Genomic DNA, 22623 nt, shown 5'->3' on the forward strand with positions numbered 1-22623 from the left:
AAAACCATGCCAAATCTTTCCATACATAGTCAATAGATGCTTTTGCAAGACTTTTGCTATATCTTCATGCCTCATTGCCCTGATTATGTTGAAGACCTTGTTTAGATTGTATCATACCACATCCCATCTTGCCGCTAGTTGAACTTTTTAGACTTTGAAACTTGCAATTTGGTTTGCTTTCATAATTTGAAGGTAATCTTCAATCTATTCTAGGAGAATGTACATAATCTAATGGCCAAAAATTGTAGTGAATTTATAGGAAGAGCCAAAAAATCATGTTTAACACAACTGGCCTTTTCCTAATAGTTTTGCTTAGCATCCAAGTTTCAATGTGCTCATTATTTTTATGTTTTTTATTAATATTGTCAAAAAAGGTTCTCTCTACATCTGACATTCTATTCCACATGCAATGCAACAAATACTTTGCATTAGCACTTTGATTTTCATACTTAGCTTATTTAATGCCCATATAAACATTCGCAATGTATTGATAACTAGTTCGATACAACCCCAAATGAAATGCAATCCCTAACATTAGTGATATTATATACAATTGCTTTGTATTACATGTGCATGCTTGAACAAGTCCATGAATAACCAACTTAATGAGCTTACAAATCACTTGCATTAGAGTGTTTGGTTGGAATATTTGCCACCTATAGAATTTGGTGTCATTTCACTAAAAAAGTGATCCTTTTAGTTGACCAAGATTCATTTCTTGAGAACTAATTATATTAAATTCGTACTATTTTCTATGTTGAGATTTATTGCTTTCCTTGGTGCAAATTTTCAAACTCTAAATTACATGCATATTATAGTAAACACAAGTTTCATGGACTTTCGTAAGGCTCTCATTAATGACAAGTCTAATTTTAAGAATTACCATGGACTAAGCTATAACCACTAGCACTTTTTCAAACATGGGAACACTCATTTATCAAGGTTGTTGAACCCCTTTAGATAAGGTGGGAGAGGAGCATCTTGTGACACCATGCTCTCCTGCAACTACCAACTCATTGTTGCAAGTCCCTCCTTTCCATCCACACACCTTAAGCAACCTTCAACTCACATCCACCAAGCTCCACTAGAGTAGAATGGGAGGAAAGATGTGAAGCCTCACTCCACACACACTCTACCTCGCACAATGCCTCACTCACAATCCATAAACAAGATGAAGAAGCAGCTCTCTATTGCAAGGTTCCTTTTACAAAGCATGCTTTTGAAATTGATCCATCAAAATGAATTGGTACATAGCCAGAACACTTTAATCGCGCAACAAAAACGTGAAGATTATATGTCTTGTTTTAAAACACACATATGTCGATATACAATATTCTCTCTCAAATTTGGGTTGATCTTTACATATCAAACCTATGAAAAGTTAACATGATGAGCTTCGAAACAAATTGTTTTGACATGTGAAAGCTACAAGCCATAAGTAGTTTGTAGCTACATCTTTATATGTATGATTGTATTGCAAGAGCCAATGAGACTTAAATATTGTGTGTCGTTAGTTAAAATATGGCATAAAACCAAAAGATCCTAAATGTAAGTACAACTATTGTGGACATGCCATTTCATAGTTTGATAGGAATGCTGATTGAACCTAAAAGACTCTCTACACATCTTACTATACCAATTCATCAAAGTAAGTACGTTGATAAGAAATACAATGTTTACCAAAGTGATGGCTTCTATAGTAGATATGTGCTCAAAAGAGTTGCTTGATTTGAGAGCAAATCTCAAGCGCTAATCAAAAAAAGTGAAGTGCATGATCCAAAGCAACTTGTTCAATGAAAACACGCTTTGTCATATTTTGTCTTGTAACTATCATTGACATGGTTTTCAACTAGGGCACTTTCTAAATTTCGCAAGGGGTATTTTTCATTGGACATACATTCAAACTTGGAGAAATAGGTTGCTTAAAGGCTTTTGAAAGATTTTCCTTGTCTTGCTAGGGTAAAGAGGCGAATCCCATTTCTTGCATGCAAACTTGTAGGAGGCATAATTTTTCAAACGTCTTTCTAGATCTCTTTGGCTCACACTGTAAGGTCTTTTCATTCGAGAAGTTTTTTAGCAAAACAAGAACTGTTGAGAAGGTTTCGGGATCTTGAGAATCCTTGAAGGCCAATACCAGAGTCATGAGTCATGACTAGGCTAGTGTTATGGCAGCTTAGTTGAACCCTCGGAGCCATGCCGACTTGACAGATCAGCAGATAAGCTTGGTTACGCGTGCATGGGGCTGGCAAAAAGCAGCACATCGGAAGGTCGCGTGCGTCTCCATGTGGCTGTGCCCTTACATGGGTCTCTTTACCTAGTGAATGTATTCATTTTTCACATGAACTACCAAGCAATACCAACACATGCACACCCACAGACATTGTTGAAAGCAGCTTCGCCCAAGGGATTCCATCCTGTTCACCTATATTCAATGGTGCCTAAACCACTTAAAGGAACAGAAAAACATGCACCTCTAGGTCTAAAATGATCATATATCAGATGGCCAAACCAAAGTAACCTTCTAACGAAACCTTAGACAAGAAACCCGCCAAAGAAAGTTCTAATTATGACAGGATTATCATCTGTTTCCTCAACTCTACAAGGAAGAATCAACCATCATCTTAAATCACTAATCATAATCAAAATGCCCTACTAAGGACCATGGTTCAATTGGGCATACTATGCTGTCATGATGCTATTGACTTCGTCAAGTCAGAAATTAATAGACCATGTATGATATGTGAATCTAATGGTCCAATACGTAGCAAACCATGGTAACACATGTTAATGTGCCGATGTCCACAAATTATACATGCCCTGCAAATCAGGAATATTAGCAGACTTCAAAGCTAGTCTATACATCTCCTTTAATTTCATCGAATCACCACCATTTACAAGCCTCTGTGTTTCTCCTTTCTTATGGACTGTTGCCAACATAGTCCGAAGTAAAGTCTGAAGTTGCTGAGAGAATTTTGCTAATACTTGATCTGAAGGTTTTAAGTTCAAGGATGGAGGACCCATGCTAGAAACTGAAACTGGCACACAAATTTCCCTTGCTTCAAGTAAGCGAGACAAAGCCACATCCATCATCTGTCATCAACAATGAACCAATGACTTGCAATCCATGCTTTACTAGACAACTAAAGAATTAAGGGATGAGAACATGCTCATATTTAATAATCAACGGAAACCTTACCATGATTTGATTAAATGTTGGTGCACAAGTCATGTGCAAAGCTGATCTTTGCATCAGTATCTCCAAGAACATATCCGGATGAGTGGTCGGCTTGTAATATTTCAGGGCTTTCACCCAATAACGGTCTGCAAGAGTGAGATAGCGCTTTGCCTGTTGGACAGGGTTCATTTCTGGGTGGCCTTTAGCTTCTGTATTTATAATAGCTAAGCAGAAATCCCTGTGGTAACAAGCAAGCTGAAATTGAGCAAATGCTGCTTCTTGTGCTCTCAGAACCCCCAGCGACTCATAAAGCGTAATAGCTTCTCTAATGGCATCATTAGCCGTCAGGCTGATCTTCTTCTGATGTAAATTTGGACTCTTTGATTTCTCAGAGCCCCACAGATCTGAATGTGTGTCATCGGCTGAAGCTTTTAAATGTTGATGGCCATACTTCTCTTCCTTTGCAAGTAGCATGCCAAGTCGCAGGTAAGTATGTGCATACTGTGTTTGTACTTCATTAGACAGTTCAACAGCTGTGCTTAGGACTTCATTTAAGAGCTTTCTAGCTTCATTAGCTGTAGCATATGCCTTTAGAGCCTCTACATACTGAGCCATTGCATCTTCAAGAATTTTCTGTGAAAGATGCTCAAACACCTTTACACCTTTCAAATTGTCCAGCTCCGACACAAGTGCCTCTGCTGATGCTCTCTTGCCATGTGCAATGTTACAATATATTAGGACAATGTTAGTATGATCCTCGACCTCTTTGAAAGCACTGATTGCCTTCTCAAACACTGCCTCTGCAGCTTTCATGTCTCCCCCAGCAAGCCTCATACGTCCAACCTCATTGCATGCCCATCCTTTCTTCCGTGAAGCAGACTTTATTTCCTCTGACCTGTGCCACGTTTCGCTTAATGTAATCACTGCATAATCATAGCACTCCGCCGCAATTTGTAAATTGGTTTCCGTGCTTGTGCTGGTTGGGCCTTTTAAGAAAGTGAAAATATCTTTGTTGCTCTGCTCTGAGTCACTAGGCTTGTGTTGAAGTGCATGTGCAGTTGGACCCATGGAAGTATTAGACTTGCAGCTTTGACCATCCTGATCATCATGGAGCTCAGCTGCAGTGCTGAAGAGTTTGGAATTGTTTGATACAGTTGATCTGTTTTCATTCGCATCACTATTTCCACAGTTAGATGTATGACCACCCTCCGCAAAGCTTGTGGAGGTCATCTCGGCACTATTTGCGCTTGTTTTCCTCCCATGCTTGCGAGGATACCTTACTGGACTCCCAAAGCTACTGCTACTGCTGGCACTGTTACCGCTGTTAGCTCTGTCACTCTGGCAACTACACCTTAGCAAACTACAAACGCTACAATTCTTTTTACCTTGGCCAAGCTTTTTACGTAAACGCTTCACTTCTTTGATAACTTCTTGTGCCATTGTTGGTCCATCTGACGTCAAATTTTCTTTGTCATCAGAAATTTTATCTTTACGTATGATTTCCTGATATTCTACATATATGTCACCAACTAAAATCCAAGCCTGACCCCAGAACAAGCTTTGGTCTACATATCTTCCTGTATCAGATTCATGAAAAGGCTGGCAAAAGCTCTGTGATGCACTCTTGGTTCTAGGATTGGAGGGTTTTCCATTATCCAAACTTGCAGGATGTGATCTGGGCACCTGGATCCACTGATTCATCTGATCAAATGAACAATCCTTTCCCTTTGCTCGCCAATTCTGTGGCATGGAATCATAGACAGAGCATGCTAGTTCTGCTGCTTTCAGTGCTCGCATCAACTGCTTGTCATCTTTATATGCTTGACCAAGCGCAAGATACGATTCACCAAGAAGCAAAATGAGATGCCAAAGCTTTTGATCCATAAAGGGACCAAGTTCACATTCTCTTATATCACAAAACTCAATGCAGTCTATCTCACCATCAACACATACTGGAACCAACTGCACATATCTGCCAGTAGGTAGTAATTTACTCTCTGACATTGAAACTTTACCTTCCACATCTTGCAACTGTCTCTGCCATCTAAGAGCTGTTATGGCTTGAGAGACATGATGTACAGCTGCTAATCTTACCGAAACTGAGCCAACTACAGGCTTTACAATCTCTGGTGAAGACACCGTAGTTGTATTTTCCATGCCTGTGTCAGTGGAAGTCTGCAGGGTTGCTTCATTATTCTCATTTCCAAGTGATGTCAACCCATGTGAAGTGTGCTCTGCAAGTGCAGTGCTGGCTATTTCTTTTTGTAAGTGTCCATACGATGCATTTGTTTCTCCTTCCAGGACCTCATCTTGCCTTCTGAAGGTGTCCACAATCTCTACCACACTGTCTGCGGCATGTACATAACTATCATGCGTCAATGGTGATTTTTCTTGACTATCATTTGCACCCAATGACTCGTGCACACTCCCAGAGTGCTCCAGAGCTCGCTGACTAGGAGTTGTATCATCATGCTCATTGGTATCCAAAAGGAAAGGTGTCAGCATTGAGCCTAATTCTTGGTGGCATCTCAGAATGAGTCTTGCGACATGCTCATGAGCAGAAGCTCTCACAAACTGTACATTTCAGAGTAAGAGTTAGATTTCTCCATCAAATACCAAAAAAAATCAAAGCTTTGCAAAAAAATTTAGCCTAGATAAAACAGCAGCCTATTCTGCTTCTGATGAAGAAGCATTTGTACAGCAATCCACATCAATGACACCATCACAGGCAACGGGCTGCTAGTGAAGGCTAGTTGACCATAGACCTCAAATCAACCCTTCAAGGAATGATTAGCAAACCACCAGAACACTCTATTCAAAAGCCAAGAACAGATTGTTCCACCACATTTTAAAAAGTGTTCATCATAATAGCCTTAAACATAGCCATGCGTGACACTAACCCACTTAATCCTATTTTATGCACAGCCATTGAAGATTTTCTTACCACCTCATTGTCACCATCCATAGTCATAGGTAGTAGTATCATGTGCATGATGGTAGCTGATGTGTATAGCAAAGCTTAATTTGGCTTTGGTACAGGAGACTAGCTCCAGGAGATCTAAAAAGTCTGATATCCAGCTTGCCAGCTTGTTATGACGGTTCCTTTGGGTAGTCACACAGTCGTAGGCTGTTGGCCAATACGGGCGGTGGCACTAAGGTTGCTGCCATTCTCAGTTGTGGGCAGTAGTTATAAGGAGTTGGGAAATGACAAGATAGTGGTCATGGAGATATAAGGCAGCTGTAGCCTCTCACATGGATGACAATGATGATGTAGGGATGGCTAGGCCAGGATTGGTGACAAGCATGAGACAGGGCTTTTGGCAATAACCCAGCAGCTCTAGTTGGCACACTGCTGCTCTTATGGAAAAACCAACATCTACAAGCAATCTCCTCGACCACACCGCCTCCACATTCCACCTCTATTGAAGAACGAGTTTTTGCTTCTAATAGCTTCAAGAAATAATCTTGCACAATCCAGGGGAGAAGATCTCATTGTTTTGCTTCTCAATTCTGAGAAGGCCTATAATAGAATTGATTGGGAGTTTCTAGAGGGCACCCTGTTAAGGATGGGTCTCCTAGAGCAGTGGATCAGAGGTATATTGGTTCTATATTCATCAGCTCACAGCCAGGCCCTTATTGGTGGGACCAGAGGTGCCAGATTCAGTATTCAGAGGTCAGTGAGACGAGGATACCCCCTTGCACCTCTCCTTTTCTTATTTGTTGCAAAGGCTATGAGCTCCTTCCTGAGGGATAGGAATGCAAGTATTCAAGGCATCAGACTTCCCATTCCAGAGTTTGAGGAGTTGCTGGATGTAGAATTTGCAGATGACACATCGATGAGGAGAATTTTAGGGCCTTTGTTGCTGTGATGAAGATATCCTGCAGAGCCTCAGGAGCTCTTATTAACTGGCACAAATCCTGTGGATTTTGGGTTTGCAATACTCTGCAAATAGATTGGAAACCACACAAGAGTTTCACTTGGGTCCCGTGGCACTTCTGTGAGATTGGAGCACATCAAGACTATCACTAGCAGGTAGGGTGGTAGTTGCAAATCAGGTTCTATTAGCCACCATGTGCTACATAACTTTGCTGGGCCTTCTCTAGGTCATGCATTGGCCAAGTGAAGCAACTCATCAAGAATTTCATTTGGTCAGGTGGAGAGGGTAGTCCTGCGAGGGTTAAGGTAGCCTGGGATGTTATCATCCAGCTTAGATCCAAAAGTGGTTTGGGGGTTATTGACCCAGATAGTCAGAGTAGAGCACTGATGGATGGTAAAGCTGATTGTGAGGGGCCTCATTCTGGGTGAGGAGCCATGGAAGAAGCTACTATTATGGAGATTAGAGACCATTGTTCCTGCTCATGGAGGGCCGAGGCAGCCTAGCACACACTGGCTATTTCAGCATATCCAAGCTACAGGGCTTGGGAACAGTTTTAAGGTTAGATTTGCTGCAATAATTATATGGGCATGGAGATCAGTATCTATAAGACTTCATCAGATTGAACAAACTAGTGTTGGAGAGAAGCTGAGGCAGCCACTTATTTTTAATCAGCTACTCAAGACAGAGAGAGGCCACACCATTGGGGAGAGGAACCTCCTATCTTGGGGGGTGTTCTCAGCACACGTAGCTGCTACGGTAGGGGCATGGTTTGCCTTTCAGGAGCTAGCAGCCCATACCCCTTAATGGGAGAAATGGCACAGTGACAAATCAGACATGGATAGTGCTCATTACTAGAGGAGAGATCCTTCTTGCAATGGTAGCCACCAATGGAGAGAGAGTGTTTACTTTTTCAGTAGAGATGGATGGTAGACTTAGGCGAGAGAATCTCGATCAATTAGAGTTCATAGGATGCTCTTGACAAAGGATTGGAGTCGTGGCTCATTGTGATAGGACTTGGTACTTAGACCCAAACCCTTAGACTTCTATGGAAGATGGATGGAGACATTGGGCATATAGGAAGAGGCCACTACAAAGGCTTTAGTGGGATCCTGGGGAGTGGGTATAGAGAAATCCATTTGCAGAGATGCTTCAAGATGTCCCCTTCTTTGGCTATACCACTAGATTGGGGAGGAGAATGCAGATAAGCAGGACCAAAGTGGTGCCAACTACAGTTGAGCACTGGACAATCCACGATATATCATAGCCTTTCATAGTAGACTTCTAGAGGAGATTGGAGGACAGCTTTAGGCCAAGAAAGATTTCACTCTTTCTTTGGTTTCTAGCACATAGGAGTTTAGCAGTTGATACATAGCTTGGCTATGGTAGAGACCCTATTCCTTGCGCTAGATGTGAGGCTTGTGGTACGAGGATGTACAAGGGTGTCAAGCTTATCTCATCTCAAGGAAACTTGTGAGCATGACTTTCATGCTAGATTTTTCACAGACAATATAGGCTCAGGGACATTGTCACAGATGGGACCTCATAGCTAGCATTATTGCTTGGTACATATGGACAGCCAAATGTAGCCAGGCTATTGATTTTTGGGACATATCTACTACAAAGACTCTCTCCAAGATCTAGACAGAGACTATGCGTACTCTTCGTGGGAGATGGGAGAGAATACAAAGCAGCTCAAAGACTATGAGTATAAGATTGCCTGTCATAAAGTCTTCGATACCATACGGTGACCACTCTATCTCGGTCCTTTTCTGGAATAGCACGAGAGAGATCATTCGATTCACCACCCAACCTTGCCTAGAAGATTGCTGCCTCCTCTCCCTAATTCGATTGCCAGCCGTCTGCTTCAAGTGAGTCCTACTATTCTTAGACTCACTTACTCTCTAGGCTCCCCTTGACCCCGTTCGGGTGCCCAAGGCCCCCAGACGGTCATCCCTCACACCTGTCTCCCATAAGTTACATTATTAATGTAACATTTCCTTCCCCTTAAGAATTGGTTTCGTCCTCAAAAACGATACTTGGAAGGTTCAACTGTAAATTGGGAAACCTTTTTCTTAAAGTACTTACTCGCTCCCATGTTGAGCTTTCTTCTGAACAATCTTTCCATTTGACCAAATATTCTTGATAAATAGTATTCCTTGTTCGTCTGTTACGAACATTTAATATTCTTTCTGGTTCATGTGGATTAGATTGGTCATCTAATAGCTCCTCAATGTTATCGTGTAAGATAAGATTATCCAAATCGCCCAGCTTCTTCCTTAGCTTACATGAAAAACTGGATGTGTTTTACTACCACCAGGTAGTTGGAGCTTGTAAGCTTGTTCTCCCACCCTTTTAAGTATTGTGAAAGGACCACAATACCTGGGTGAAAGCTTTGGGCATCGTCATCTCGTTTTCATGGTTTTAGTTTGTTCAGGCACCTTAAGATAGACCAATTATCCTTCTTCAAAGGAGATGTCTCTTTAGTGAGAATTTGCATAAAGCTCTGGCTCGATTTTGAGCTTTCTTAATACTTTCTTGAGAAAATTTTAACATACTATTAATATCCTCCAAAAAGTCCTTGGCTGCCTCAACCTTTTCCTTATGCAATCCCACTGCATGAGAAGCTCTGGGTTGAAACCCATACATTGGCATAAATGAACTATATCCAGTGGAAGAGTGCTTGGCACTATTATATGCAAACTCTGCTATCGGTAGATATTCTTTCCAATTAGTTTGCCTTTTACTTACATATGCCCTGAGCATATCTTCAAGGATTTGGTTAACCCTTTTAGTTTGCGGGTGGTCCGCCGTACTCATGCTAAGTTTAGTATCCAACTTCCTAAATACAGCACGCCAAAATTGACTATCAAATTTTCTATCTCAATCAGAAACTATATTTGCCGGAAGGCCATACAATCGGTATATGTTCTCTACAAACAATCTAGCCAATTCTGGTGTTTTAACATCAGTTGAAATTGGAATAAACCTAGCCATTTTGGTTAACCTATCCACAATCACCCACACAGAGTCGTGCCCCCTCTGTGTTTTGGGTAATGCAACAATAAATTCCATGGAGATACTCTCCCATTTTCCCGAAGGAATCTCTAATGGGTGGAGAAGTCCTCCTATTTTCAATCTTTCAGCTTTATTAACCTGGCATTTATTACATTTGACCACATATTCAAGGACGTCCTTATTCATTCCAGGCCAATAGAACTGCCTTTTAATAAGTCTATAAGTCTTATTAACTCTTGGATGTCCCACACTAGGGGTATCATGACACTCAAAGAGTATCTGGCGCCTTATTTCTTCATCTTTCGGGACACATACCCTACCCTTGTAGAGTAAATAAATAATTTGTTCTTAACAATTGGAATACTAATCGTAAGTGTTCCAAATGTTCTTCTCTTGATTTACTAAAGATCAAGATATCATCCAAGAAGACTACTACAAAGTGTCCTAGATAGGGTCATAACACACTATTCATCAGCTTCATAAAAGTAGCTGGTGCATTAGTGAGGCCAAAAGGCATCACCAAAAAATCATAATGCCCATATCTAGTACGAAATGCTGTCTTAGAAACATCCTGTGCCTTAATTCTTACTTGGTGATAGCCTGATCTTAAGTCTATCTTTGTGAAGAATTTTGCCCCTTGTAATTGATCAAAAAGATCTTCCATTCTGAGCATAGGAAATTTATTCTTCATCGTTATCTTATTAAGTGCTCTATAATCAACAAAAAGTCGCATAGAACCATCTTTTTTCTTTACCAATAAAATTGGCGAAGCCCAAGGTGAATTGCTGGGTTGTATAAACCCTTTATCAAGGTAATCCTTAATTTGTCTTTCAACTTCTTGGCGTTGTGTTTCACTTAGCTTATAAGGTGGTTTAGAAATAGAATGTGTATCCCTATCTGTGTCAATTGGGTGATTTACATCACCCCTATCTGGTGGAAGGCCACTTGGTAAATCAGAAAGAAACACATCTTTAAATTCATCTAACAAACCACTTAATTCATTACTTACATTCAACTCACAAACATAAGAAAGTTATTGCTTTATATTACAGAAAGTAAAAGTGTTTTGTACAGGAAGGGACCATAACATATATACCTCATAAGCTTCCTTCTTTATCAGCTTCTGAACTTCAGTGGAACACAACAAAGGGTTATCAGATACTTCATGTTCACCTTGAATCACAAAAGTCTTACCATCCCTTTCAAAGTCCAGTGTATTATGATGATAACTATGTTTTAAGGATGGTTCCAATCCCCATAGCCACTCCCTCCCTAAAGTAATATCGGCTCTTTCCATATTCATAATTTGGAAATCAAGCTTATCTTTATATCCTTGGATCTCAATTTCCAAATTGGATACCATTGTATCCCATATTTTATTATCCTGACCTTGCATCATACGAACAACATATTGATGTCCACTCTTTTGTTGGGGAAGTTTCAATTTTTTGACAAGTGCATAATTTATGAAATTGTGGGTGGCAAAGCCATCAATCATGACTCTAACCCTCTTTCTAGCTATTAATTCATGCACTCTAACTAAATCATGTGGCCCAAAAGTAGGCTGCCACATAGAAGTTGGCATACAACACCTGTGTTGTACATCCTTGTGCAAGACCTCTAAAGATTTATACTTTCCATGCCCCTTTAATTCCAGGGTCTGCACTACATGGATTTGTTTTTCTTTTCCCTTGCCCTTGTCCTTATCCTTTCCTTTATCTTTTCCCTTTTTCCTTTGAGGGCAATTCTAGGCAGCATGGTTAGGGGATAGGCAATTGAAACACAGCCTTCTTTTTTGGCCTTATCAAAGTCATCTTGACTTAATTTTCGCCTTACATATTGTTTCTTTTCAAAGGGTTGTTTCTTGCCCTTAAGGAATGGCATTTTCCTTTTAAATTTGCTTATAAATTTTGAGGCTCAAATTCCTTAGTCTTGGGCTCCGTATCAGTGAGACTAGTGAGTGTACCTGGACGCATATTATCTTCATTGATTAATGCAAATTTAATTGCCTCTTCAAGCGTCTTAGGTGAACTTTTTTTCACTTCCTTTTTACAGGTCTTATCTAGTCCCCTTATGAATCCTCTTGTCTTTTAAAATTCATCTATTCCTTCCAATCTGAGGATTATCTCACAATACTCCTCCAGATATATCAGCAGAGGTCTTCCCTTTTGTCTGACATAATCCCAATCTTCCCAATTTCTTTCCGTTTCATTTTCAGGAAGGAATTCTTTCAAAAAGACCGACTCAAATTGAGCCAAAGTTTCAGGTATTTTATTTGCCTCCTTTAAAGTTCACCACCATTTATAAACCTTTGGCCCCAAGGTTAAACTAGCCTCCAACGCTTGGAGATGTGGTGGAGTATTTTTAAGTTTGTGCAAATCCTCTCATTTTTAGAGAAAATTAAAGATAGTGTCTTTATTTCTATCTTTTTCCTCCTCGAGAAACTGAGGGGGTTTCATATCTTTTAACAATGGGTTATCCCTTAACTTTTGGTAGGGTTCCCTAGGTCGCATAGCCACATCTAGATCTTTCGATAAAGATGGAATATCCGAGGTTTCTACCTTATTTTTATCCCTTTCTAGTAACAAGGCTAATTGAGATTTTATTTCTGTGAGTGTTTGAGTTAGGAACTCCATTTGAACCCCCTTGTGCTTACACACGAGCAGTTAAATCATCAAATTGTTCTCGTGTAGCAAAAAATTATTCCCATTGTTCTTCTTGAATTTCCGTTTCATGGGGATCCACCATAGGATAGTCCCCAGAACTAGAATCTTCTGTCACCCCCTTTTCTCTTTACCCTCCATTAATACACTGGAATTGGAAAGCAAATATAAGAAGTTTGCGTACAAAATGTACTTCCCTGATTATAGTGATAGGGCAGCTGTTGATGGCTTTAACAGTTTAGTGATAACCAAAAAAGTGAGGAACAGTTCGACTTTCCTCCAAACCAAGCCTATCGCGTTGAAATGAAGCCTATCGGGCAGGAACACAGAATAAGGAGGGGATTAAACACACCTCCCCCCCCTCCCCCCCACAGGTCACATGGAAACCAGCTGTATTTCAAACTGGACTTCGCCCGACTAGCTCCATACTGCCCTCCACTTCCGATATACGAAATCTGGCAATGGCGCCCATTCTGACATAATCTATCTTGCAAATCTTCATGTGCACCGAACACATCCGACACTTACCTACAATGACAACCAAAGTGCTTTGGCCATTGCACAGAGCCCATTGTTTCATGCCCGCACAAAGCAAATAGAAGTTCATTATCATTATGTTTGTGAGCAGATGTCAGCTAGAGAAATAGAGTTATCTTACATAGCCACTGAACACAACTTGGTAGATCTTTTCACAAAGGCTCTTCCTCTCAGGCTTTTCAGCAAGCCTTCAACTTGATTTCTTTTGTTCCATGATCCATCATACTCTGTACTGTCATAGGTTGCTACATCCACTTGGATGAACTTCTACAAACATAACCTTATATTTTCTTTCATTTTCTAGGATTTTATTATTTTTCCTAGATCAGTAGGTCCATTTCTTCAAGGGGGTTTTGTAGGTCATCTCATGAGCTATGTGTTTATGCCCTTTGATCCATAATTGGGGCTCCCTAGGCATTTGAACTCTCATTAAATGTAGTTGTTGCCCCTAGTATCCTAAGCACTAAGTGACACTAGGGTTAGGGTTTCCTATGATGGTTAAGCTTTTAGGGTTTTATTTTATTATAAATACACTTTGTGCCTCATTAGCACATAAGTGTGGGCATTATTGGGCAACTTCAACACTTTCAATTTGAGGATTGCAAGCCAGTGTCTACTCCCTTGGAGACTAATCTCGGATTCACTTCTGATGATGGGAGCGGATCCTTTGATACTACTTTATATCAGCAGGTTGTTGGATGCTTGATTTATCTATGTCACACAAGGCCAATCTTCAATTTGTTTTCTCCGAGTTGAGCAGATTTATGCACAGCCCCTCAATATTTCATTGGCAAGCAGTGAAGCATGTCTTTCGGTATCTTAAAGGTGCCCAGGATCTTAGCCTTTTCTACAAGGCTAGTTCTTCACTCCCTTTGCATGGATATTCAGACAGTGATTGGGCTAGATGTTTAGATTCTAATGTTTCTCATAGTGGCAATTGCTTCTTCTTGGGTATGCCTCTTATTTCTTGGTTCAGCAAGAAGCAAACTAGAGTTGCTACTTCCAGTTGTAAAGCTGAGTAGTACAGAGTAGCATTCACAGCCACAGTGGAGTGTGTCTTTGAAAGTTACTTGCAAATCTTCATGTGCACCGAACACATCCAACACTTACGTACAATGACAACCAAAGTGCTTTGGCCATTGCATAGAGCCCATTGTTTCATGCCCGCACAAAGCATATAGAAGTTCATTATCATTACGTTTGTGAGCAAATGTCAGCTAGAGAAATAGAGTTATCTTACATAGCCACTGAACACAACTTGGTAGATCTTTTCACAAAGGCTCTTCCCCTCAGGCTTTTCAGCAAGCCTTCAACTTGATTTCTTTTGTTCATTCATTGTGCATTGATTTATTATTGTGCATTGATTAATTATTTCATTCTCATTCATTTTCCATTAAAATTAACCAACACATAACAGTTACCATTGGCCAACCCACTATGACCATGTTGATGAAAATTTGAACTCCGGATAAAGTGGTGAAGAGATGACCCAACAACCTACTAGCAATCATGATTGTCATGCCTTGTCATCTTTTGCTTGTGATCCTCAATCTGAGTCAAAAAAGGACTATAGGAGCTCTAACATGTCTGTCACTTGTTTTGATAAAGAAGGTAGCTCATTCTAGAGTAGCCATTTTCATTGCCTTTCTGTGCATTTTCTCCTCTAGTTAGGTTTCTATATGCATTTCTCGCACAGTTTCTACATTTACCAATCTGCCATCACTAGTCGGATTTTATCCACTCCTATTGGGATTTTTTCTACCACGTCAACATTTATGACTGCATTTAATGCAGTTGAACCAGCATTAAATATTAGTCAGCCGAATTTTGAGCCCTTAGGTGTAGATTAGCTAGTTTTTTGGGTTTTGGGCTCTATCTAGCCTCCACCTTCACTGGCATTGTGAGTTGTGTGTAGGGACTGATTAGTCTTCCTTCTGTATTCAGCATTTGTTCCTTGTTCAGTGCAGATTTCTTTCTTTTTCTCTTGCAATCTCTCTCTTTTCCTTTCACATGGTATCATCGCCTAAGTGAGACACAAAATTGTTCTACCATAGAGGAGACCACCCCGGACTGCCAAGCAGCCCTTCCAAATCAGCATTTTGCTGAAAACACGGCCTTCTACTTGGAGAAGACAATTTTTCTTGAGCCAGGTACCCATTTCCCTCAACATTGTGTTACCAATACTCTCTCTTGCTGGAGGCAACAAGCTTCCTCAAGCAGGCGACAGTCCTACGCTGCAAACGCAATGTATCTTGGCCAAATGAGAGCTCACCTCAACAAATGCAATAGCCTTTGTGCAGGAGACAGTATCTCTCCTCCAAGCATTTTGGGGCTATTTACAGCCAAAACATGTGTTTCTTGTGGGTGTCTTGCAAGATATCCAAGATGTCTTACAACCAATTTCGCTACTTTGATGATACAATGACCATTCTCATCCCTTCTACGAATGGTGACGCGATTATCATGAAGAATATCACACAAATCATGAAGAACGGAAGTCACCTAGCCGGTTTGTGCGGAATCCCTCTCTCCATTCTCTCCATGTTTCACAGAAGGTTGGTTCTGATAGCCTCAAAATGCCATCTATGGCACCCTCTATACAAGTGCATGTACTCCCTTCTTTGCCCAAAGAAGACTGGCTTGATGGTTCAAACCACCCGCTTTGGTCATGTCACATGGAGTGTATCCTTAATACCTTTGATCTTTGGGAGTTTGTTACCCACCCTATTCTCCGTCCAGTGGAAGATCCCATTGTTGGATCATCGATAGATCATGTAGCCTATGGGATCAACTCAGCTCTAGAGCTTGATCTTTCCTCTTTATGAGCTTATAGAATTCTGTCCTAGTGCACGTGCAAATTGTGGAAAGCAGCAGAGGTGTGGATGACATTTTTCCACCGACTTACTCTCAAGAAGAAATTGTAAATGCTCACTGTTGATCACTCTCCTTCCCTAAAGGATCATATCAATAGGTTGAAGGATATGCGGGATGAGCTTGCATCCCTTGGCAAGATGATCTCTTCAAAGGACATGGCCAGGATTCTTTTGACTCAGCTACCATCTCCTTGGTTTGATGTCTTCTACACTAGCCTTCTTATATCAAGGACCCATGAGAAGCTTCTATGGGAAGAGCTTTCCCTGCTTGTTTTGGAGCATGACAAGTGTGCCAAAGCGGTAGCCAGTGGATCCACCTCTGCCAATGCTTTTGTTGCCGGTTAGGAAGGGGGGAAGAAGAAGAAAGGGAAGTCAAAGGCTAAACAACAAGAGAGTTCTTTAGGCTTTGACTCCGACTCGGAGAAGCCTAAATGCCCATTCTGTGGGAAGTGAACACATCCAAATGAGAAATATTGAAAGTAGTACCCTCACCTTCGTTTGGGAGCGAAGGATGGAGCTAATACATCCGAGCCTTCTACCTCTTCTCCAACAGCTACCCATGAGTCTGTGTTCCTTCATATTGGTGAGTTGAAGGAGAATTCTTCAATGATTGTCTCGTCTTCTCTGAGGCTTTCATTGGTTGATAGTGGAGCTTCTAGTCATATGACTCCATGAGGTGATTTGTTGCAAGATCTATGCCCTTCTGAGGGTTTAGTCACTGTTTGTGGCATTGTATCAATGCTTATTAGTGGTGTTGATATTTTATCTTTGTTTCCAAACCATGCATCGAGCTCTCTTTCATAGGCTCTTTAAGTTTCAAACTTGGGCTTTCCACTCCTCTCAGTTTATGGTCTTACCGGGCTTGGTACCCAAGTTGTCTTCACCAAGCAACTATGTTTATTGAGGATTCTTCTATAGGAGCTCTTTTAGCGACATGTTGGCAAGAGAGCATGCTTTATAGGGTCCATTTCCCTTTTCTTATACAGTGTCCTCTAAGGCAGTTGTCTATTGCTACACTCATTCCCACTTGCACACCATCTATCCCACAAGCTTTTCCCCATTCCCCACCCTCTCCTCCAGTGGTTCCCTCATATCCCCCATCCCTTTCAGAGGGGGATGATCTTGATGATGCGGTTGTGGATTCTCTGACCCCTAGTGTTTCAGAGGGGATTTCCCATGATTGTAAGGAGCTTCTTCATTAGCAATCTACATTGACAAACTTCATCCACATTGGCATTCCTCTTGCCACCCTAGGATTTGTTTCTTCTTTGGCCTTCCACCACATCCAAGATTTGAGAGGGGTGTTAGCATTCACAATTGTCATACCTTGTCATCTCCTATCTATGAACCTCACTTGTTTTGACGGAGGAGGTAGCTCATTCCAGAACAACCATTTGCCTTTCTATGCATTTTCTCCTCTAGTCGGGTTTCTATGTGCATTTCCCCAGCAATTTCTGCATTTACTAGTCTTCCATCACCTGTCGGATTTTATCCATCCCTATTGGGATTTTTTATGCCATATCATCATTTGCGACTGCATTTAATGTACTTAGACCAGCATTTAATGCTGGTCGTCCCATATTTTGGGCCCTCAAGTGTAGGTCAGCTAGTTTTTTGGGTTTGGGCTATATATAGCCTCCAATTGGCTGGTCCTTCGCATTCTTCTATCTTCCATTTGGCAGGTGCACACTCTGACTTTGGCATTCTCCTTCGTCTCCAATGTTGCCATCATCATCAGCCTAATCTGGTGCCCTCAGTGACACTATGGGCTGTGTGCAGGGACTGATCAGTCCTCCTTCTGTATTCAATATTTGTTCCTTGTTCAGCGCAGATTTCTTTCTTCTTCTCTTGTAGTCTCTCTCTATTCCTTTGTCTTTGTGTTCATGTTTCCTTTCCGCTGCACACTCTCACATGATCAGCCATAAAGGAAGCTAAAATTAATTCTGAAACATAGCATTGCTGAGAAATAAAGATCCCATATGATGGCTGTGTTCTGAGAGGTAGGTGTGCAATCAGCAGAGATGTTTAAACCACAACAAGAGGCTAGAAGTGTTAGAAGGAAAAGGGAAAAACCAAGACCAAAATCAGATATGTCAAAACCATGGTGACTGAACTAAAAATTCTCTATAGTCTCTGCATAGTCGAGACCAAGCCATTGTAAGGAAAACCTTGGCAACAAGCTGAGCTGTGCTTATCCACGGTCCCATTGGTCTTGTAGGCCATCTCAAACCAATAACCTTCATCTGAAGGGCACCCTGATTCCTGTCAATGGAATGAAGTTCCTCCTACGTACCATGCCTCCATGTGCCATGTGCAAGAGCCTCCCAAATAGAATTAGGTCCTATCTCATTCATAAATGATTCATATGTCCATAGTTCACACTTCGTGAAGCAACATAATCTTCCAGCTACTCCTGAATCCTCCAAGAATACCATAATCCATCAAGTTATGGCTCGAGATAAGACTGAATAGGGGATGCTCATGTGCATACCCACTGTATCCAGATCTGAAACTGAGAATTTGAAGAAACGTAAGAAACCTGCTTATCTTGAGGCTCCTTTTCATTGTCATTAGCCTTGTGATGCCCCTCTGCAAATTGAGACCCGCATCGAGCACTAGAAGCCCACCAAACACTTATTGTTCTTTCACAAAGGTGCCATAAAAGGCCAAGTACTATTTCATGATTTTCTAATAGCCCCAGCACGCACACATCTGGTGGTTGCTTGTATGCTGTTACAAGCTTTAGAAGTTCATATGGTTTGATTCTCTAGTTGATTGTCAACTAGATTGGATAGTTGGTCTTTGGCATTTCATATGATTGAAAGCGCCTCATCGATCCCCTTGACCTTCTTTCAGTTTTAGAGGGGGATTTGTACGATCTTGAGGGGCTCTTTCAAGGCTTTGCAATCCTATAGAGGCTTTTCATCATGCAACAGCTTATTTCCCTCTTTTCTAAGCCATCCTTCCTGCTTGCATGCCCATCCCATCCCATGCCCTTTGGTCTTTGAACTCCATCCATGGCAGTTAGGTCTTTTCACAATTATTGCTGTCATCTTCATGTTGGGCAAGTGATTTGACTCCCCCATTCCTGACTCAATATCATCTTATGCGACCCTTCAAAGGCCTCTCCATCCACTTCGGCATCAGTAGGCCATCCAATTTCTCAAGCCTTCTCTTGGAGAAGGGGTCATACTTTTTGGCTGCATCTCTTCTTCATTAACAAACAAGATGGACATGATTCCTATGCTACCCTCGGATCCCTCACACTCTTTTGGAGCTTCCCTTGGGAGCTTGTTCGCAGTGTTTGAGCTTCCTCTTTTGTGAGCTCTTCCCCTTCAAGCTTCCATCCTCTCTGCTCCTTTGGCCTTTAGCCGCACCCAAAATCTGAGAGGGAGTGTTAGCAGTCATGTCCTTTCCTATCACTTCTCCTGTCCACCTCTTGGTTGTAAGCCTCAATCTAAGTCAAATGAGGATGTTGGAAACTCTAGCACCAGTCATGTCTGTCATCTTTTCCATCCCAGAATATCCGTTTATAGCATCCTCTCAAGCAACATTCATTCTTTCCCTTTTAGGTTTTTTGCTGCTGGTTCACCTTTTAGACAGCTGGGTGACACCTTCAGTAGGGTACTAAAGCAGCCTACCCGTTCTAGCTCTGGATTTTGCTGCTCCATCCTGTGGCCCACTTGGAGGCCACTTTTCTCAGGCCTCTCTTCAGGGTTTTAGACTATTGGCCTGCCCTCTAGGGTCCATTTGGCTGCCCTTCCTCTCGGGCCTCTCCTAGGGTTTCATTTTCAGGGTTTTTGTCTTGTTTGCCAACCATTTACTGCCTGACAGCTCTGCTGGCTATGCTGTCACCATCACAATGAAGCCTTCGCAATGGTCATCATCATCCTGCTATTAACGTTTTATCTGATTCCCTTCATCCATCCAATTTTTCTCATCTTCCTCATTGTTAGCATCTTCTTCATATTCTGCTGCTCCATCTTGGCCTTCTCACTGCCCTGCCATCGTCTGGCACTCGTGCAGGAATCTTCCTCAATTGCAGCAGCCTTGTATGCAGTACCTTTTCATTTGGCATTATACAGGTTACTGCATTCCTTTCTTTCTCTGTCTATTCATTTTCTCTTCTCTCAATGTGCACCTTTGCGCTTTCAAATGCACTCACACAAGGGGGCCACCTCCTTCTAAGTCATTGAAAGGGTCAACCTGGTCCCACGTGGGGCCCTCGTATTTCTGGACAATATTTTCTTGTTGTTTCTGCAGGTTTTATATTTTGTAGTGCCTGATTTTCCAGCCATCTTGATGGAATCTCCCTATTCCATCTTACTTGCAGCTTTCTTGATGTTCACAGATGTTCTTATGTTCATGTTTAACATGACCAAGGTCTCCTGTTCGAGTCTCTGCCATCTCCCGCATTTAAGGTTCAAATCCCCAGGATCAACATAGAGCTTCTTTGGGTTTCTGGGCACTCCTAGGACCAACTTACTGACATCTAGCCCAATAGATCCATCCCTATTGCCCTAGCTCAACCTTAAGTACTTTCAATGCCATCAAAGCAGTACCTCTTCATATCCTTGTAGAGCTTTTGTACTATGTGGGAGTTGGACCACCATGATTTTAACTTGGCTCTAGTTGAGATGAGTGTAAGGAAATGCTAGGGAAAATGGAGAGAAACACAAATGTACAACAAATGATAAAAAGAATCTAATGAAAGCTCAATGAAGATGAGAGTGCATAGAATTGATGAATGATTCTAAGGGCCTTGAACCTCTATGTCTCAAGGACCAGAGATGAGCTAGGAGTGGTGTTCGAGATGCCGAGAATGGATTCAAGAGTGTGTAGTACCAAAGATGGATCCCAAAACGCAGCAGCTGCAGTCCAAAGTTGTGATGATGATATTGGCAGTAGTGGATGGAGCTGCAAGCAAAATGCAGTCCTCTAGGCAGCAGGATGTTGCAGGTGACTGGGGGCAGAAAACATACATGATCCAGGCTGAAACACAGTCCAATCTGGAACACATGATTAACATGATGATGAATCAGCTCTCCTACACCTAGCAGCAGAAAATGCAGACTGCAGGGCAGAAAACATAGGCAGCATCATCTCCAAGGCTATGATGACATGGTAGATGGCAGCTGAGATTGTAGGCACCAGCAGCTGAGTAAGGCGCATCTTCCAAGCTGATGGGCAGCACCTCTTCTGCATGGTGGCAGCTCTTTTCGATGGCATGGGTAGCAAGGGAGAGCATTGATGGCTGATAACCAGAGTGGGAGATGAGAACAATGAGGGATGAAGGATGGATGCCCTCAGTGTGTTCATTTATAGGAGATCTTTGGGCATTTGTCCTACTATCTAGAAGTAAAAGCCTTTTCCATGAATCATTCTTTTTGGGGCTTTTTTGTGGAGCTATTAAGCCGAAATGCATGGTAATTTTTCTTAATTGAGACCTTTAATTTTACTTGCTCAACAAGGAGGACCATGTCTTTTTACACCCACCCACACCAAACCAAAACCCCCCCCTACCCCCAACCACCAAAAAGAGGGAAAAAAACGTCATTGCACATCTGTCATTTTGTAGGCCTTCAACTCAATCGGGTTCTTATTCCCCGCTGTCACTTGTGGGCAGGTGTGGGCACCTCTCTATGCATTAACCAAAGTTAGGCACCTAGTTTTGTGACATGCTATCATTTAGATCGAACCTATTTTTGGTCCTCTAGGAGTTCGTCTATACTTCTCTCTCAAATGCAGGGTAGCAAGGAAATTGGCCATCCTTTTCTCTCAAATGTATGGCAAAAACTCAATGCCTATTTAAAGGGGACCACACATCTTGCTTTAGTATCTTGCAGCAATAAAAATGTGGCTTATTACATTACTCATAAGATTTTCACAAAGAAGTACATTTGCTCAACAACATAGCTCAAGCTGACTCGAAGCCACAAAACAGTCATATGTACAAGCTTCTCAAGGCAGTCTGGTGGGGGGTATGGAGGAAATAAGCCATGGAGGAGTATACCACCACCTAGGGCTCCCTGCTTGCATCATAAAAAACAAACTGTGGCCACCCCAAGTGAGCAAGAAATTCTATCAGAGCTCTTGATGGGCCCAAGAATCACCTTGCACCTGCTCCCAATGGCCATGGAGTGAATGGATGATGGACGTCCAAAGCTTTGCCAACATCGCATATACAGGGAGACTCTTGCCACCAAAAATCAGCTAGAAACATACCTTTCGGATGTGCCACCTTGTGAGGCTCCCAATAATCTCCCACCCCCCCTAAGCATGACGCTATGGGTTCTAGTACCTGACCGTTAGGCAATGCATCCAAGCTGGCCACACTGCGAGAACGTACCTCTATGAGAAAGATCATATCATGCATCTCAAGCTCGTATAATAAGTGGCGGGCCTAGCTAACTGATTGCCAACAATACCCCCGGATATGCACCATTGACTAGGTGCCACTCAACAAAGAAAATGGCAAACAC

General features: G+C 41.8%; 1 protein-coding gene across 2 annotated transcripts in view; it reads right to left on the reverse strand.

Annotated features, from left to right (window-relative positions):
• Nucleotides 1–2339: 2339 nt before the first annotated feature.
• Nucleotides 2340–22623, reverse strand: part of LOC148022702 (erythroid differentiation factor-like protein) — a 94121-nt gene continuing 73837 nt past the window's right edge. The window contains exons 9-10 of one of the 2 annotated variants that reach the window (XM_087695647.1): nt 3197–5749; nt 2340–3090 (exon numbers count right to left, since the gene is read on the reverse strand). In XM_087695647.1, coding sequence (XP_087551773.1) covers nt 2785–3090; nt 3197–5749 — 2859 coding nt within the window. In that variant the 3' untranslated portion in view covers nt 2340–2784. The remainder of the gene's footprint in view (nt 3091–3196; nt 5750–22623) is intronic. The other variant, XM_087695648.1, reaches the window with a different exon arrangement.

This window comes from Lygodium microphyllum, chromosome 16, assembly GCF_053477565.2.
Source record: "Lygodium microphyllum isolate KBCC chromosome 16, Lygodium_microphyllum_v1.1.10, whole genome shotgun sequence".
NCBI lineage: Eukaryota > Viridiplantae > Streptophyta > Polypodiopsida > Schizaeales > Lygodiaceae > Lygodium > Lygodium microphyllum.